General features: G+C 34.5%; 1 protein-coding gene across 1 annotated transcript in view; it reads left to right on the top strand.

Moving 5' to 3' along the window:
* The window catches only part of LOC121379760 (voltage-dependent T-type calcium channel subunit alpha-1I-like), a 128392-nt gene that overhangs the window by 72755 nt on the left and 36169 nt on the right, over positions 1-19468 (top strand). Inside the window, exons 8-16 of the mRNA XM_041508410.1 lie at positions 3256-3377; positions 4510-4661; positions 5686-5871; positions 9934-10087; positions 12597-12752; positions 13873-14011; positions 15028-15281; positions 16188-16438; positions 19099-19122. Of these exons, the coding sequence (XP_041364344.1) occupies positions 3256-3377; positions 4510-4661; positions 5686-5871; positions 9934-10087; positions 12597-12752; positions 13873-14011; positions 15028-15281; positions 16188-16438; positions 19099-19122 (1438 nt within the window). The remainder of the gene's footprint in view (positions 1-3255; positions 3378-4509; positions 4662-5685; positions 5872-9933; positions 10088-12596; positions 12753-13872; positions 14012-15027; positions 15282-16187; positions 16439-19098; positions 19123-19468) is intronic.

The following is a 19468-nucleotide window of genomic DNA, read 5'->3' as shown; positions in this document are numbered from 1 at the left end:
GTTTATCTCTAGTACTAGACTTAATCAAGCGATGTGATATAGTACTGGACTTACTGGTAATCAAATATTTCTAGTACCAGATTTAATCAGGTACATTTGTTTACATCTAATGCTGGACTTCACCAAATACATGTAGATGAGTTTATCTCTGGTACCAGAATTAACCAGGTAGGTGTGTATACATATGTCTCTAGTACTGGACTTAATCAAGTAGGTATATATATCTCTAGAACTGGACTTAGCCAAGTCGTGTGTTTATCACTAGTACCAAACTTAACAAAGTAGGTGTGTTTATCTCTAGTACTAGACGTAATCAAGTAGGTATGTTTACCTCTAGAACTGGACTTAGCAATGTAGGTGTATGGATCTCTAATACCAAACTTAAACAAGTAGGTGTTGGTCTTTATTACCAGTAGGAATGCTATCTCATGTAAAACGTACTTGATCAACAAGGTTTGTTTTATATCTACTACTGAACTTGATCATGTAGGGTGTTATATCTGGTGCCAGACAATCAGGCAGGTGTATTTATGTCTAGTATGAGGTTATGTGTTTTTTTTATGTAGTAAACATAATTAGGTACGCATGACTAAAGTGAACAGCAATGATTATATTAGAAATGCAAACGTGAATAAGACACCCAGTATTCAGTTCACCATGCATGTGCACCACACTATGTGTAGTAAATGGTTAGCCGTTGAATATGCATAAGGGCTGTTGCAACAGGTTAGCTAGGCATGCTTAACTTGAAAGAGTATCTTGACTCTTGCATTCAAACAGCTGTACAAATGGCTAAGAATTATATCAGCAGGCCAAAGAGAATTGAACATTTGGGTAACCAATTTATGGGCTATACAAAACTAAATTCTGGGAACTCATTTTGGGGTTTTTGTAACCCATACTGACCACGTAAATGTCCCAAATTTAATGCCCGAATGAAAAATGGATTACACAAAACTAGATTTGCGTGAGTGATGCATGAATGGAACAATCATTCTCACAATTTTCAAATGTCTGTGCCAGTGGGTTAGTTAATCAAACATGATTAAAGGGAGTGGGCGAGACTTAGCCCAGATAGTACTTGCTTGGTGTGCAGTCAGTGGGCCCATTGCACTATTTCTCACTCCAGCCAGTGCACCACGACTGGTATATTAAAGGGAGTGGGTGAGACTTAGCCCAGATAGTACTTGCTTGGTGTGCAGTCAGTGGGCCCATTGTACTATTTCTCACTCCAGCCAGTGCACCACGACTGGTATATTAAAGGGAGTGGGTGAGACTTAGCCCAGATAGTACTTGCTTGGTGTGCAGTCAGTGGGCCCATTGTACTATTTCTCACTCCAGCCAGTGCACCACGACTGGTATATCAAAGGGAGTGGGTGAGACTTAGCCCAGATAGTACTTGCTTGGTGTGCAGTCAGTGGGCCCATTGTACTATTTCTCACTCCAGCCAGTGCACCACGACTGGTATATTAAAGGGAGTGGGTGAGACTTAGCCCAGATAGTACTTGCTTGGTGTGCAGTCAGTGGGCCCATTGTACTATTTCTCACTCCAGCCAGTGCACCACGACTGGTATATTAAAGGGAGTGGGTGAGACTTAGCCCAGATAGTACTTGCTTGGTGTGCAGTCAGTGGGCCCATTGTACTATTTCTCACTCCAGCCAGTGCACCACGACTGGTATATTAAAGGGAGTGGGTGAGACTTAGCCCAGATAGTACTTGCTTGGTGTGCAGTCAGTGGGCCCATTGCACTATTTCTCACTCCAGCCAGTGCACCACGACTGGTATATCAAAGGCCATGGTATGTGCTATTCTATCTATGGGATGGTGCATATAAAAGATCCCTTGCTGCTAATCAAAAAGAGTAGCCCATGAAGTGGCGACAGTGGGTTTTCTCTCTCAATAGCTGTGTGGTCCTTAACCATACATGTATGTCCGATGCCATATAACCGTAAATAAAATGTGTTGAGTGCATCGTTAAATAAAACATTTTCTTTCTGACTAAAGGGACTGATCCAGAATTTTTCTTGGGGTGAGATACAATTCATTAAAAGATGTTGATTTGTTTTTGTAATGACAGTAGGTGTATGTTAAAAAAATATCCTTCTGGTGGAGGAAAGGGGATCACAATTTGCTTAACATGGGTAACATTATATGTGGCTCCAATTAAGATTAACAACTGACAGTGCAGATGCTTTTCTGTGTTCTTTTTCTTCAGATACATTTTGCATCATTAGTGCCCAACCACATGTCGTGAAATTTATACGCATGCAGTATTTTCATTGCAAATATGTAAATATAGCAAAACTAAAATTTTATCCTAAGGGTGGGTGGGGATAAAAATCTAGGACTTATTTTATATATGGGTTAGCCCCAAAATTAAAAACATGGGAATTTTGAAAGTTTCTTGTAAAATATGTTTAGAATTATTGAACAGCTAACTATAATTTTATCATTACCGGTGGATACTTCTATTTTAAACTGGACCAGTACAAACCATGTGTATTTGTAAATATTGTTTTGGATTTTGTGTGTGAGATTTTGTCCATCATCACCACTTCCACCCTAACCAAGCCAGTGAAACCAACCAACCATCCCACCTCTACCACATGTGGTAAACCTGAGTATATATATAAGCATGTTCATATAAAATGGCTGAGTTTAAATATGGTTGAATTATGTATTGGTGCACAGTTGCAAAACTTGCTTGCTATAAGTATATTATGATGTATAGTACTTCTTGTTAAAGCTTTGATAAAACTTGGTCTGCTTGTACTAAAATGACTTCTTAATCATTCAGATAACCAGATTTGCAGGTGTGTGTGTGCAGAGGGAGGGTTTCGGGAATCAAAACCCCTCCCTGCTCAAGCAAATTGGGGTTTTTTTTAATGTATTTTTCGGGGCAGCTGGGTTTTTTGTATACAGTAGTTGCCACAGAACCCTGTACAGACCAGTCTTTATTATGTTAGGCTCAGACTATCAACTGCCAGCACAAAGTTGGCCAACTTTCTGCTGTCACAACCTCTACTACTGTCCAGTTGCTAGTCTGAGCATTCTTACAACTCGATTCTCATCGTATAACCCATTAGGTGTTAATCTGAATGCATTTGTCATAAGTTGAGAGTTGGGAAAAAAATTACAACACAACCATTGAGTTGGCCAACTTCACCGTAACAGTTGACAGTCTGGGCCCAGCATTACACAACCACTGAAGGGAAGTCACCCAAGTTTAACTTTGTTTTGTCATTGTGTTTCAGACTGGGTGTACAAATGCCAGTCGTTCATGGCCGTGGTCGTGGAAAGCAATGTGTTTTCCAGAGGAATCCTCCTAGCCATTTTGCTCAACACCCTCAGCATGGGCATCGAGTTCCACAACCAGGTCAGTGTTTAGATTCACAAGTAGCATAGTATTTGGAATTGATTAAAGGGACAGACCCTAGTTTCAACCCGTGAAAATTAACACTAACTTTAGTTAATCTACAAACCTGTAACATATTTGGATAAAGTTACAATTGAGTGAAACATGAGTCTGTGACTTTGAAATAGTGAAATACCATCTAAAAATAGACTAAAAGTCGATTCCATAACTGTTACTTCTCAGATGCACGTGCGTTTTTAAAAATATGACAAATGCATTTTGTGACATTAAAAACACCAGGATGACGAAAAACACTTTGAATGTACGGAAATGGATAATCCAAACAATAAAATCTAAGTAAAGTATGGTTTTAGTTATCAGAAACGGCTCTAATAGTAAAACATATGCCTTAGTGTTTAAAAACTAGGGTATGTCCCTTTAAGTCACCTCTCATTAGTCAGAGGGCCAGTGAATGAAAATAGATTCTGACCACTTAAAAATTCAGCTTCAGAGTGCCCTAGTGTTGGGAATCGGTTGGAATTTCATCATCAATCATTGGTTATAATCGGTTGGCATCAACCGATCACCTTTCTATTACACAATTGGTTAGAATTATATGAATATAACAAGGGCTTTAATTATTAGGACCATGCAACCATTATTAAGTGCACCCTACAAAAGGATAATTTTACCTTTAAAGAGACAGACCCTAGTTTTTAAACTCTACAGAATATTTTTCACTATTTAGAGCCATTTATGATCACTGAAATCAAACATTACTTATATTTTATTCTTTAGAGTATCCATTTCCGTAGAACTGAAGTGTTTCTGGTCATCCTGGTGTTTGTAGTACCAAAATTTGCATTTTTCATATTTTTAAAAACACACGTGCGTCTGAGAAGTAGTGGTTTATTGATTCGAGTGCTAGTCTGTTTTTAAGGATATTTCCTGTTTTAATGTCACAAACTCTTCTTTCACTCTATTGTAACTTTATCCAAATGAGTTACAGGTCTGTAGATTAACTAAACTTAGTGTCCATTTTTTACGCATTAAAACTAGGGTCTGCGCCTTTAATAACTATTTAATATCTGAAATGTGTTTCAGTAACTGACACTAAATGACACTCAGTAAATGTTTGTTTTGTCTTTGTCAGCCTGAAACCTTGACACTTGCTTTGGAGTACAGTAACATTGTCTTCAGTGTTCTCTTTGGAATGGAAATGTTTTTCAAACTCTTGGCCTATGGTTTGTTTGGATACATCAGTGATGGCTTCAATGTGTTTGATGGCTTCATTGTCATCCTCAGGTAAGTTGCTGTAGCTGCAGTCATGGTTTGTCCATCTTGGGTCTCTGTGGAAAATGGAAGTCAAGGCTCATTTCTAAAGTCCTGTCTAGGGATTTATGAAGCTACCTTAGCACTATGAAACTGTAAAACCATCATATGCTATGACGTCACTACAAGCAGTGGCATAGCATGGGCGGGGCCACCGGGGCAGTTGCCCTGGGTGCAAAATTCGGGACTGGTGGAAGGGACTCGGGGAGTGCTAATGGTCCACTGGTTAGGGGGCGCAATACTTGCCTTGCCCTGGGTGCTGGCAATCCACACTATGCCACTGACTACAACACATGCCATAGTGTTGTCATAGTTTACGATGGCTTTACAATTTTGTAATACTAAAATAGCTTCAAAAATATGGGTCCAGATTGTTTGTATATGCTCCATTATCAATCCTAATATCAAATGTTTGATATCCAATAGTCAATGATTCATTAATCAACGTGCTCTGGTGGTATTGTTAAACTTAACTTTTAAAATCCAGACTAAACTCCACTGAAAATGAACCAGTCAGATTTGTAGTTGTAAAAAGGGTATGGGAAAAAGAATTAATCATTTGACTGACTTTGGATAACTGGATGTATTCTGGTAGGCAGTAAATGACCCAACAAATTGTATACAAGGATTAGGGTTCTTGTGTGTTTTATTAGCAACCTAACACATGCATTAGCAAAAATAGAAAATTGGATGGTGCATCAACATTGAAGTTCCATAAATTTCAAATTGTTTAAAATACATGTGTACAGATAATAACTAGTTAATGACGTAAGATGCTGGCTTTATCCTTTGAAGTTAGGATGGGTAATTTCCCAACTGAACGCTTTTGTAAAATACATGTATATATGCATGTGACATAACGTGACGTGATGTCAAAAGTCATAATCTGCTAGTATACAATTATGCCTTTGCTTTAATCAGTTATCATAATCGGCCAGTAGAAATAGCGGGTGCATTATAAAACAATAATAATCTTGTCTGTTTGTGTGTTACGCAGTATTGTAGAGCTTTCCCAAGGTGGCGCCAGTGGTCTGTCTGTTCTGCGTACATTCCGTCTACTCCGAATTCTCAAGCTGGTCCGCTTCATGCCGGCCCTGCGACGGCAGCTTGTCGTGATGCTGCGGACCATGGACAATGTGGCCACCTTCTTTGCTCTTCTCGTTCTCTTCATGTTCATATTCAGGTAACCATTAGATTACATGGGTAAAAAAAATGATGTTCAAAATTATGCTAAACACTTCTGAAATATTTATTTAAAGTGATTATTTGCAAGGGAATTGATTTAAAGATTTTAAGATGTATGTTTTCAAATGCATGTAGTTAGAAAACACTGCTGCAATTTTAAGTAAAGTCCCATTTCTTTTATCAAAAGGGAACTCTGTTGAATATTTATTTAAAGTAATTGTTTGCAAGGGAATTGATTTATATATAAAGATGTATGTTTTCAAATAGTTAAATTACTGCTGCAATATTAGGCATTATCAATTTGCATCAAAAGGGAACCAATGAATTGGCATATAACTACAATGAAAACATTGAAATTCATATAAAAATATATGAGTAAGTATACCAACTCAAATAACATTTTTTTTTAAAGATTTCAGTGTAAATAAAAATGTTTCTTTACAAATTATCAAATTGCATAGGTTAAATCTTATTTTACAAAACTGGTTAATATTATTAATTATACAGTTATATGCCAATTCATCAGTTCCCTTTTTACAAAAATGGACTATATATATTTATAAATTAACTGTTGAGATGCTGTCATTAATAGATATAAATAATTTTTAAATTGTGTTAAAATACATGTAGTTTCTTGTAGTGATTCATTGTAGTTTTCGGTAAGCACTATGGTTCCAAATTTGAATATTTCATACTATGAATTATCCTCAAGTGAAACTTGGGTCATACCCCCTACCCCCTGTCAGTAATTCATCCCTTTTGACAAGAGTTGTGTCTCATTGGGTTAAAACATTTTAATTCATAAATGATTAGTAATCTCAAAAGAAAACTCAAAAATGTTTTATGTTAAGTATCTTTGGTAGCTTGAACTACTTGCAGTGTTTTATAAAATTGTTTTTATTGTTGTGTTATAGATGATCATTCAGATATTACTTCACTAATATATATTTTGTTCCAACAGATGTATATTTATATATTTATTTTAATATTTGAGATTTACTGGATTTAGCAAACAAATGGCCAAACATATATTCCACAAACCTATATTTTACAATACATTCTTTTTTCCACATGAACCAATACTTCCTTTGAAAAACACAAACTGACACAGATAAATGCTTTTGAATTTTAGCATTCTTGGAATGAACTTATTTGGGTGTAAGTTCTGTCGAATGATAAATGGCAGACGCAAGTGTGATCGCAAGAACTTTGATTCCCTTCTATGGGCAATAATTACAGTGTTCCAGGTACTGCATGCAAGAGAAACCCACAGTTGAACTGTGTGTCCTCTCCACACCATAGCTAACCATAGTGTCTATGTCTAGTCAACCAGCTTCTACCCTACTTTACAGGCATGAATGTCAGTGTTAGTAGAATCTCTTCCCCACTGTCTCGATATGGTATTCTCTTCATAAAACTGTATTAGAGATATAAAAATCTAAATTTGACATGTGGTCTTAGGGGAATTTAATCTCTAAATTTTAGATATGACCTCAGGGGAATTTAATCTCTAAATTTTAGATATGATCTTAGGGGATTTAATCTCTAAATTTTAGATATCTTAGGGGAATTTAATCTCTAAATTTTAGATATGATCTTAGGGGAATTTAATCTAAATTTTAGATATGATCTCAGGGGAATTTAATCTCTAAATTTTAGTTATGACCTTAGGGTAGTTTATCCTCATGGTTTTAAAATAGATTTCTATGTATAAATTCAGTGTTAAAATGTTCAGGGTTTTTTAATGGCATAGAATGCTTGCGTGTAACTCGATCATTGTTTAGTGCGCAGTAGAATAGTCTTCAAGTAGAATTAGTACAAAAGGGCTGCTGAAAACACAAGTATTGCATGGTTTGTTGAATTAAAACTGAAATAATGCATTTTGCTTAAATAAGAACAAAAACATTGTACAAATCCAACAAACAAAAAACCAAAAAAAAAAACACATAATAATTTAAATATTGAAAAATTAACAAAATAAATAAAACAATGGTAATTAAATGTAATAACCTATGACCTATATCACATATTTTAATGAATAACGTTTTATATGTTTTCTGATATCTATATGTATGTGGCTATTTTTTCCGGTTTTAAATATATCTATGGTAGGAGAAAACACTGTCTATATTGTGGATAGTGGTGGTCAAACCTGACCAAGACTTAAAAGCTACAACCAATTAATCATTGATCAGTTAAAAGGCTTGATCTGATTTAAAACATTAACAGTAAATAATGGTGTACTTCATAGGTGTATTTTACCATTTACAGAGGACACATTGTGCATATAAGTGTCACATTTCTGTAATTTTCATTTTTCAATGTAAACAAATATAAATGAATTAGTTAAATTATATTTGCATTTACATGAGAGCTGGAGAGATAGGAAAAAAACCCTACAAAAAATCCCTGAACTATTGTATTTTGAAACTATTTTCAGTTTTTAGGTAATTAGTATATTATTCTGTAAAGCATGTAATATGTTTGGTAATTAGTTCACATAGTGTAAAAACTGTAAATGTTAATCAGTTTGTCACCAGGTAAAGGAGTACATTGACATTGGTTGCCGCCGACAACACGCCGTAACGCATATATACCTGACTTACCTACCTGTAGATACAAATACACCCAGAATGCACTGTGTTCTTTATCATTCACAAATACCATTAACCCCAAAGCCTATAGTAGGTTACCTACAATCAGATATGTAGCAAATTCATTAATGTAGTTATTATCTTTGTTGGTCATGCAGGCAAATGTGTATGTAGGGAGAGGTCTTAATATAGGCTAAGCCTGTTGACCAATCCCAATATGTTTTTGTCAAAATAAATATTGTTTAAACTGAAGTGTATGCAAAACAGAAATTAAAGAAAAGGAGAACTAATTCTTTCCTAAAACTTACAAAACATTCTGAAACACAATTTAAAAAAAAAATATTTTGTAATAATACAAATGTAATGCTCTGTATTTTTTATATTATTCATGGGATGCACATTTGTGTACATGTATGACCAGCAAAGATTTCTATTAAACCAGGGTTCCAGATATTTTCTGCAATGTAATCTATGTGCTTTTAAACCCAGACAGTGTAGATGTACTTGGAGGCAGATATTATATTTACTTTATTAACATGCCTCAAATACTTTTTCTGAAATGTTCAATCTATGCAATGAATAATTATATACATATACATGTATTTAATACCTGTACATTAACCTACTGGATATATACATTTATATGTATGTGATATATAGAGAATATTACATGAGTGGCCATTAGATACCATTTATTTCAGAATGAGTTGTTTTAAAATGTATCTAATGAGTGAAAGCGAGTTTGATACTTTTTTAAATGAGTTGTGAGATAAATGGTATCTAATGGACACGAATGTATTATTCTATTTCTTACATATCCTCAAAAACCAGGTTTTAAGCAAATTTTAACATCTTTTTCGTCTAAAAGTTATTTACAGCCATTGCACTTGTAGCTAACTTACATGTCACAGACACATGATTGTCAGGTTAACTATACATCACAGAGTAATATATTTCCACCGTGTTGTTTGTCATTGGATGCTTGGCACTGGTGACCTGGTCATCACCTAGGAGCAGCCAGTTGTATGTCTTGAAATTGTTAACACATATGTTATGTGTTATCAAAAATAATGCATGATGTTCTCACCAACGGGTGTGTAACAAATGGGCTCTAATGTACATAAGAATAAATAACAATTCGTTTAATCAGTTTTGAAAAAATAATTTTAACCTGACTTTCTAAAGACTATTGTACATTAAATAATTGACCTAGGCTGATATTTTTTAATATATCTTAGCACTACAATATCGTAAAATTGTTGTAGGCTATGGAGTATGTCATTGTGACATAATAGCCTATGATGGTTTTATGATATCATAGTACTACAATAGCCTGGACCTTTAATGTTTTAAAGCAGCTAAATTTGACTGAAGTCGGCACAGTGATTACATATTGCAGACAGATTTCTCGAACCCTGTTTTTTATTGTTTTTGTTGTCATCTAACCCATCTCTACCTGCATGCAGTATTTTAGGCATGAATCTGTTTGGTGGTAAATTTTGTGAGATGGACAACGGCTTGGCGTGCACGTGTGACCAAATCAAGAACACAAGTCTAGATTGTCAGTGTGATAGGGCCAACTTTGACACACTCTTGTGGTCTCTGGTCACAGTCTTTCAGGTAATAGCTTTGGTTTACAATCAAGCATGATGATTGATCGTTGCATGGTTTACGTAGGACCAACTTCAAGTTTTTAATGCCTTAAGTTTTACAACCACAATTTGATGATGGTTGGTTTATGCTTAGAACAAAACTTCGATTGGTTACTTAGGAAATGATGAAGTAAAACTAATGAACATAACCAAGTTGATGACTGATTACATAGAACAGGACTGTGATGAGTATTGTTTTCTTAAAAGACAATTCTGAGTAATGTCTGATTACTTAGAACAATGATTACAATTAGTAATTTAGGACAAACATGTGATAATGATTGATCACTAAACATAGAAATATATATGACAGTTGGTTACATGGACAAAACTGGTTACATAGAACAAAACTGGAGATATATATATATATCTATAATTATGAATATTGGTTACTTAGTACAGAACTGTGATTCTAATTTGTTATTTATGATAGAACTATAAAGATGATTGGTTATTTAAGCCAAAACTACACATACAAGTAAACCATCATGAATTTACTACAACAGATTTGCCAGCTGATGACAGAGTTATATGTAGCTAATTGAATTGACAGTCTTCAATCCTGTAGCCCCAGTTTAAAACCATGATGTCAATTGGTTACCTATAATAGAATTATGATGATACAATTATTTAGGATAAAACTGTACATGGATGTACATAAAATATTAATTAAAAATTATTACTATATATTATACTGATGAATAAAAGTTATACTATGGTTTGTTGTCAAGAATGTCATGTTTTTGGGGCAAAAAATAGTTGTAACAAAGTAGACCTTTATTTAACTAATATAGAGAGTTTTTAACTTTTAAAAGATCATTTAAGCTTTTATTTATATTCTTATATCTCTCTGTGTTATTGATATTACTAAACCCTAGATTGTAGTAAATGTTTTTTTATCTATACCTTTACACCTTTAAGCTATTTGTTTCATTCTGTTTTATGACAAATAAATGAATCCTTTTTGATATCTAATAATTGTCATGTTGCATATATGAAAAAGGAAAATTTTTGGGGAAACAAACAACATATTTTGTTATAGGGTACAAATAGGGTATAAGTTGTTAGTTAAACTTACAGTGCCCTCTTCTGGTTATGATTGATGCAGTATCAGGGACTGCAATGTTTTTAAACAATGTGAACTTAGAGGAAAACCACCATAACCCCAACACTTTAAATCCAAGGTGGGGAGGGTGCACAATAAAAGGAAAGGAGAAAAGTAAATATTAATATACTATTTATTATTTTTAATCAAACGGGTCATATTTAATATTTTAACAAAGTTTATACACTTACAGATATAAATATTTAAAAACAACTACACCAAAACCTACTTTATTTATATTTTTTCCTTTCTTACAATGTTGTTTTTGTTTAATGTATTTTGAGAACATATTGAAATAGTGTTCATTAGTGTCATCATTCAGAAAGTATCTGCTGTTTAGTACTAAGTTCCTATTGATTGGTTTAAAATTGTCAGGGGTATTGTAAAAAAAAGTTGTCTTTGGTAATACAATTTACATTACAAAGAAATAATGGAAGCTGTTTCCAAAGTGATATTGACAATTGTATGAAGAATCGATACTAAGTAAAAACAATATAAGACGACATTTAAAGGTTAAGTAACATCCCATTATCTCATGGGCAATACTAATCAGTTGTTAATGCATGATGCAATGTTGTTGCTGTAGAAACCTACTTCTGATGAATTTTGTAAATGCATTTTGTTTAACTATATACATGTATGATTGGATATATGATTAGGTGAAAGTTAGACACTGATATAATTTATTTTAGTCAGTTGTTGTTGTAAACATAAATGGTAATTTGATACATAATTATAATTTAAGAATGATTACATAGTTGTTGTTACAATGATAATGTTGATACTAATCTCTAAATATAGGAATTACTAGTATATCTTTTAAAAACAAGTCACACTTTTCAGTTTTGAACTATTTTGTTATTAACACATAAGAAATATTAATAGAATTTTTTTTTGAATATATTGCACATAAATATGTTTGGATATTGATAAATTTTATTATTGATTAAAAATAGTTACATATGTGGATAAAATTATTAAAATATCCTTTGTAAATTTTCAACATGTCTTGAAGTTACAACATTAAGACACATTGTAGAGTAAATAATATTCTATATAATATTTCTACAGGTCTAGATATTAACATAAAAATACTGGCACACGTATATTCATGTATGAAGATAAATTATTAAAATATTCTTTGTAAAGTTTCAGAATACATGTCTTTTTGCAATTTTCAGCATGTCTTTGTATTAAAACATTAAGATTACAACACAGTGTACAGTAAACCATATTGTATATAATATTTCTACATATCTAGATATTAACACAGATATACTGACACCTGTGTGTGTGTATATATATATATATATATATATATATATATATATATATATACATATACTGTATATAGAATGTGTATACAATCCAGGTATTAACACAAGAGGACTGGAACACCGTGTTGTACAATGGCATGGCTAAGACGTCGCCGTGGGCGTCACTCTACTTCATAGCACTGATGACGTTTGGCAACTACGTCCTCTTCAACCTCCTCGTTGCCATTCTTGTTGAGGGTTTCTCTACAGATGTGAGTGTTTGGGCCAAATTAAGCTTTCTTTTATCCCCTTTCTTTTCCCTTCTTCATGCAACAAAACATCATCATGTGGTCAGTTAAATTTAAAAACAAAATGTTTTTATTATTATTAAATTTTTTAGTTTTTTATTCGCCTTTCCTTGTTACAACGATCTATCCCCTGTGCAGGGAGAAAATGGGGGACTGGTGGTTAACAAGACCAGGAGCTCAAGATAAAAACCAGGAAGAGCCCTCTAAAGATAATCATACTGGGGTTTTTTTCCAAAACAAAAATTAAGAATAAGAATTCAAAATGGAAAGGTTATTTTGTATCATTTAATATTTGTTGTACAACCACAGTAGCAGGTGATGAATTTTTCTATTGATGAGTTAGATTGATTGTTTGTTTTTGTTTAATAGCACATGTATAATAATAATAATAAAATTGATGAAAATCCAGAAAAAGCAGTTACACATGTATCTAAAGATGGCTTGTTTCTATAGTCCCATAATTATTGTTTTTATGGGTGGTTTTAAATGCCTGTATGATATAGAAGTATAAATATATATATATAATAATAAAATTGATGAAAATCCAGAAAAGGCAGTTGGACATGTATCTTATGAAGGCTTGTTTTGACTCAGTGTTTCTATATTCCAGTAATTAATGGTATCTTATGATGGCTTGTTTTGACTCAGTGTTTCTATAGTCCAGTAATTAATGGTATCTTATGATGGCTTGTTTTGACTAGTGTTTCTATAGTCCAGTAATTAATGGTATCTTGGGAGCGGGACATAGCCCAGTTGTAAAGCGTTCGCTCGATGCACGGTCGGTTTTGGGATCTGTCCCTGTCATTGGGCCCATTGGGCTATTTCTCGCTTCAGCCAGTGCACCACGACTGGTATAACAAAGGCCGTGGTATGTACTACCCTGTCTGTGGGATGGTGCATATCAGAGATCCCTTGCTGCTAATTGAAAAGAGTAGCCCATGAAGTGGCGAAAGCGGGTTTCCTCTCTCAATATCTGTGTGGTCCTTAACCATATGTCTGATGCCATATAACCGTAAATAAAATGTGTTGAGTACGTTGTGAAATAAACCATTTTCCTTCCCTAATGGCATCTTGTGTGTTGTAGGATGATGAGAAGAAGAAGGAGAAGCAGAAGGAGTTGGACGAACTTGAGAAGGAGGAGAACAACAACATCGATGACCTACAGAAGGAGAAGGATCACCTCAGTAGTACCGAGGTGGATGTCAAAAACAACCAAGAGAAAGGTGAAAATCTCAATAACTATATGCAGATCAGGTCAGGTCAGGTCAGGTCAGGTCAGGTCAGGTCATAGGTTCTAACATGCACATTAAAAACAAGCTGTTATAGCACACGTCTGTCATGGGTACATGTGTCGATTAATTTAACTTACTTACATAGCCATACATTTTCAGACTTGCTCACTTTTTTATACAAGGTCTTTAGATTGCACTAAAGTTGAGATGATAAGGGGTGTGTCCAAAATAAGTATGTGTAAAATAAGTAAATCCAATTTAAATACAAACATGCTAAGAACATTTCACATCAAAATCGGTGGAATGTTAAGCTATAATTAGATTAAAATAACTTGAAATGCATTTCTGAATATGTACAACTCTTTATCAGCTGTTATTAACATTACTGCACTAAAAAGACCTTGGCGCGTTCAGAACAGACAAAAAACCTGTTGTGCCAAAGTTAAATAGTGAGATCTAAAGCCCTGTTCATACTGTACTGATGGAAAGAAATAAAGGATCACACGGATAGCAACAAGAAATAATGACTGCATTAAAAATCAATTCATATTGTCAGAAGTTGACTGGGAACATATCGGCAGCACAGTCAACACTAGACATTCAATCATACATTACAACTTAGTATGAAATACAGTCATTACTACGTAGTAGGGACTTAAATTTGGTCTACAGTTCAATGTGTTCCCTTATTTCTTTCCATCAGTATATATTTGCAGATTTGAATACTAGTACATATATTATACAATAAAACTTCTCCAAACCGGACCCTTTGTGAAATAGTATTCCCTCAAAACTGGATGTTTTTACGATCCTTTTTTTAATAATCAATACAGAACTTAACCTCTCTAAACCACATACTTCTTAAAATCGGACATTTTATTTGGTCCTGAGGGTGTCCAGTTGAGACAGATTTTACTGTGTTAGCTTTCATAGTGACAAAAATGTTGCCTCTTATAGAAATATTTTGGAAATCTAAATGACATTTTCTCTCTCTCGTCGTTTTGTAGAGAAGAAAATGTTAGCTCTTCCACCTCCTGTATCAATCACCAAAGACGACAACTCGACTCAGGTCCAGACTGCCCCACCGCCAGATGGACCCTTGAATCCACCAATCATAACCCACACAGCTGCCACTCCCATGGCAACGCCACAAGGCTCACCCAATGAGAGTGCTGTAAAGGACATCAATAACAAGTTGGCAGTGTCCATTGGACGAACCATGCAACGTAGTACCCTGTCTGTAGAATCTGACAGAACATCGGTAACAATATTTTAAAGCATTGTGTGTGGTGTAGATGGATGCATGAATTTTGATATTTTTTTAATATGATATTGGAGAACAGTAGTCAAAATATTAATATTTTTACATTAATAAAATTGCAAAAAGATAACCACTGGGTATCATCTTTCTGGATGTGCTGAATAAAGTTAAAGTATAACCAGAAATTTCTACTTTTGTTTTTTTGTGGGTTTCGAGAATAAGTTAGCAACCTCGAAAATATCTGAAAATATCAACAAATTCTATGATAAATATTCATTGTGATCACCATAATAAACTGATAATTTACTGCAGTGTTTTATTTTCCTCCATGCATAGATCACAGGAGACTGACTACAAGGGAATAAAGTATTCAAGACAACAAGCTATTTTATTCCATACAGTAAAATGCATACATACTTGTATGTGTGCTATGTTTATATACTGAGCCAGGTTACTATACGAGTATGAATGAAATGTGTCATGTCTGACTTATGAAACCTCAAAATGTTTTTAGTTCTCAAACCACAACAGTTTTGGACCATGAAAATTCCTGATTATACAGCATTATTGCAGGAAAGAAAAGTAAAAAAAAACTTCTCCCATCTTTGTACTTTGGGGTTTTACTGACCTGTGCAGGGGCCTAGCTTAGGATTTTCAGGTGGTATGCAGACTTTTTCGGCGATGGAATAAAATGCATACACATACATGCATACATGCATTTACATCATATATTTTAATAATATAAAAAATTTTAATCTCAGGTGGTACGCAGCTGCATACCTGTGTATATGGAAGCTAAGCTGCATACCTGTGTATATGGAAGCTAGGCCCCTGCTGCTTAAGCTTTATTACAAGTACCTTCAATATAAATTGTAATGTCATTGGGTTTTTTCTCTCTATTTTCAGACAAGCCTCAGTTACCGAGGTTCTCCCCGCCCTACACCCCGCCCCCTTTGCCGGACCAGTAGCCGTGGTAGTCAGCGCAGTAGCAGCTGGCGTCTGAAGAACCGACGTCGTGACGGTGACAAGACCAGCCTGGTGATTGACAGTCAGTCGGACAGTTTTGATGACTTCGACGATGACGTCTTCTCGTCCAGTCAGAACTCTCAATCTCCGACCTACACGCCCGGCACTCCACGGACCCCTAACAACCACAAGTAGGAAATGGTTTTTATTACACAACACTTTACAAATTAGAACTTGTTTTCAAAGTTCTTTTGGTAGTTTAGAAACATTGGGCAGAATTTACAAAAAGGTGATCATCATATATTAATTTTTGATGGTTTTAAAACAATTGCCTCTAATTTTCATTGAACTAAATATTTTTGGCAAATTGAATGTGTCTGTGGTCATTCTAACCTAACTTAGATTATGGGGAACTACTTTAGATATTACCATCTGGAGCATTGATTTTTAATCCTTTTGTAGTACAGTCAAACCTGTTCTAGCGGCCACTTGTACTCAGTGTTCAACTGCCTTAAGCGGCCACTTTTTTACCTCCCAAACGATTTATAATGTAAATGCACCTGTAATAAGCAGCCACCTGTCTAACGCGGCCAGCAGCCACCTAATTCGGATCCCAAATCGCTAAAATACCTGTATTAAGCGGCCACAGTTAAGTTTTACTCTTCTCTTTGAGAATGGCCAATACAGCACAAATGCCCTTGTCTTCTTCGGGATACAATTAAAATTTTGAATAAAAGTCAGATACTATCTGTAATATTTGTATTTTTGAAAATTTCTTTACACTGTGTTTTTATTTAAATCTTGAATTTATATATTGATGTTGATCATCACTTTATTTGTTTGCATTACCATAGTTTGACACCCAATAGCCGATGTATTTTTTGTGCTGGGGTGTCGTTAAACATTCATTCCTTCCTTATATAAAATGGATATTTTAACAACAGCGATAACCCTCCGCCTGTTACTGATCACGGTCGGACTGCAGGTGCTCCCTTGCTCCTGATAGTGCAGGCATTTTCCCCCCTCCCTTCACCCTCCCCACTCCTTTCCTGTCCTGGACGGAGGAACCGGCTGAGGCCGACACCTGCGCCCAGGACAGGCATGCGCTATAACAGCTTGCTCTGAATGTACACATTAAACTCTCTGACCTGACCTAACAGCGATAAGGTGCAGCAAATAACCGATCTTCACACCTTCAGGAATACTAGTACCTATTCAGTCCGGACATCTCCACTGTGTATCAAAGAAAGTATGACTCTGGCATGCATCTAATTGCCTCTGGGCAGGCTATGCTTGACATTTGTAGATTCACTTACTATGACAATACACCACATGAAGGAAGGAAATGTTTTATTTAACGACGCACTCAACACATTTTATTTACGGTTATATGGCGTCAATACACTGCATGAAGTAGAAATTAAATAATTAAATGGAAAAAGAAAACAAACTTGTTGAGAACGATTAATTTAATATATTCCATTTGCATTATTTCTGAAGGAGAGGACATGTCAAAAGTTGATTTATAGTTAACTGTGAAGCACACATCCGTTGATTAGCAGTACAGATGGTAAAACAAGAAACAACAAATGTTTTAAAGACTATATATGTGACAACCTGTACTCAGCGGCCACATGTCTTAAGCGGCCACTTTTATCTACTAAATTGTGTGACCGCTTAAGACAGGTTTGACTGTACTTTGTTTTTTTAAATTCACATGCTAAGAGGAGCAAAAAATTACTCTCCTTTAACTAGTCTGAGAGAACTGATGGGAAACCACAGTGATAGCGCTGTCCTTAAATTGTACGGTCTGACAAAGTGGTTTTTAGTACACAACACAGGGGAAATTAGACCTTGCTTTTAAAGTTCTCTCTGAAAATTACTAGGCAGGTTTAACAAAAAGGTTATCATCATATGTTCATTTTAGATGATATTTGACCATTGACGCTAGCTTTTAGGCAGTGTAAACTTTTTTCGGCCATTACAACCTTTTTAGTGTTAATTTACATATTACTTAAAGGCATATTGTCACAGACCACTGACCTACTACATGGCCTAACAAAGTTTTACTTAAAATTATATTTATTTGATTTGTCCCTAAATGTACTTTATTCAACCATCTATGTAACCACTATACTCCACTTATTAATGATATTTTGTAAAAATAATTGAATTATGGCAATGGTCCATAATTAAAAAACTAACATTGCTGAGAGGGTTGACATGGATTTCACTTCATCATGGTGTAGTTAAAGTGATGCAATAGCTAGATTTGGTCTGTAAAATTTATGTAATTTTGATTTATTATTAATTTTTAGAGAAATAAGGTCTTTAAATCTGTGACAGTATGCCTTTAAAATCTTTGCTCACTGGTTAATGATCAATTTTGGCAAACTGAATTTGTTTCTGATCCTCCTGATGTCTGTAGTAGCTGAAAATGCAGTTTATGCAAAGCAAAAAAAAAAGGAACGTACCTTTAAAACTAAATGGTAAATGCCACTCATTAGAGTCCTGCCAGAACCCAGGTGTGTGATGAACATGCCTGCAACAGAATTTATGCATACATACATTACAGTCTTCGATAATTTTCCATTAACCTTTATCACCATAAAGGCAGACACCAGTTGTCTTACCCAAGCATGATTTAGCCTTCATTTACTGGTTATTTTATTTTGAGATTGTAATTTTCTTTATATTAGTGTTATTTTTCTCTATATTACCTGGAAAATTCATTACTGAATGTCTTATCTTTTGAAATGATTCTTCATATTTACCTTTTTGAAATGATTCTTCATGTCTATACCTTTTTGAAATGATTTGTTTATGTATTTTGTTGTTTATTTTTCTCCAGCTATTCTGTGACCTACTTCTTCAGGTATTGGATGTTAATTTTAGCATGTGTTGTTGATGTACTTTTATTTTCATTGTATTGTTAATTGTATATGCTATTTCATTTGACTTTTGTTTGTTTTGTTAGTTTGGAAGAATTTAGTAATAGTCTAATGCACAGGTTTGTTTTATCCTAATAAAATGTGTTTGCATTTTTTGGAATGCATGATGTAAGAATATTTAGCAATAATCTAAGGCACCTTTTTGTTTGAACCTAATAAAATGTGATTGTAATTTTTGGAATGCATGATACAAAAGAAAATCCTTACTGAAACCATATGGAAAACCAAACATTAAATGCCAAAGGATTACATTTTCTCCAGATTGCAAAA

This window comes from Gigantopelta aegis, chromosome 8, assembly GCF_016097555.1.
Source record: "Gigantopelta aegis isolate Gae_Host chromosome 8, Gae_host_genome, whole genome shotgun sequence".
Taxonomy (NCBI): Eukaryota; Metazoa; Mollusca; class Gastropoda; order Neomphalida; family Peltospiridae; genus Gigantopelta; species Gigantopelta aegis.
The sequence above is the reverse complement of the archived record's forward strand: the minus strand, read 5'-3'. Positions and strand labels throughout refer to the sequence as shown.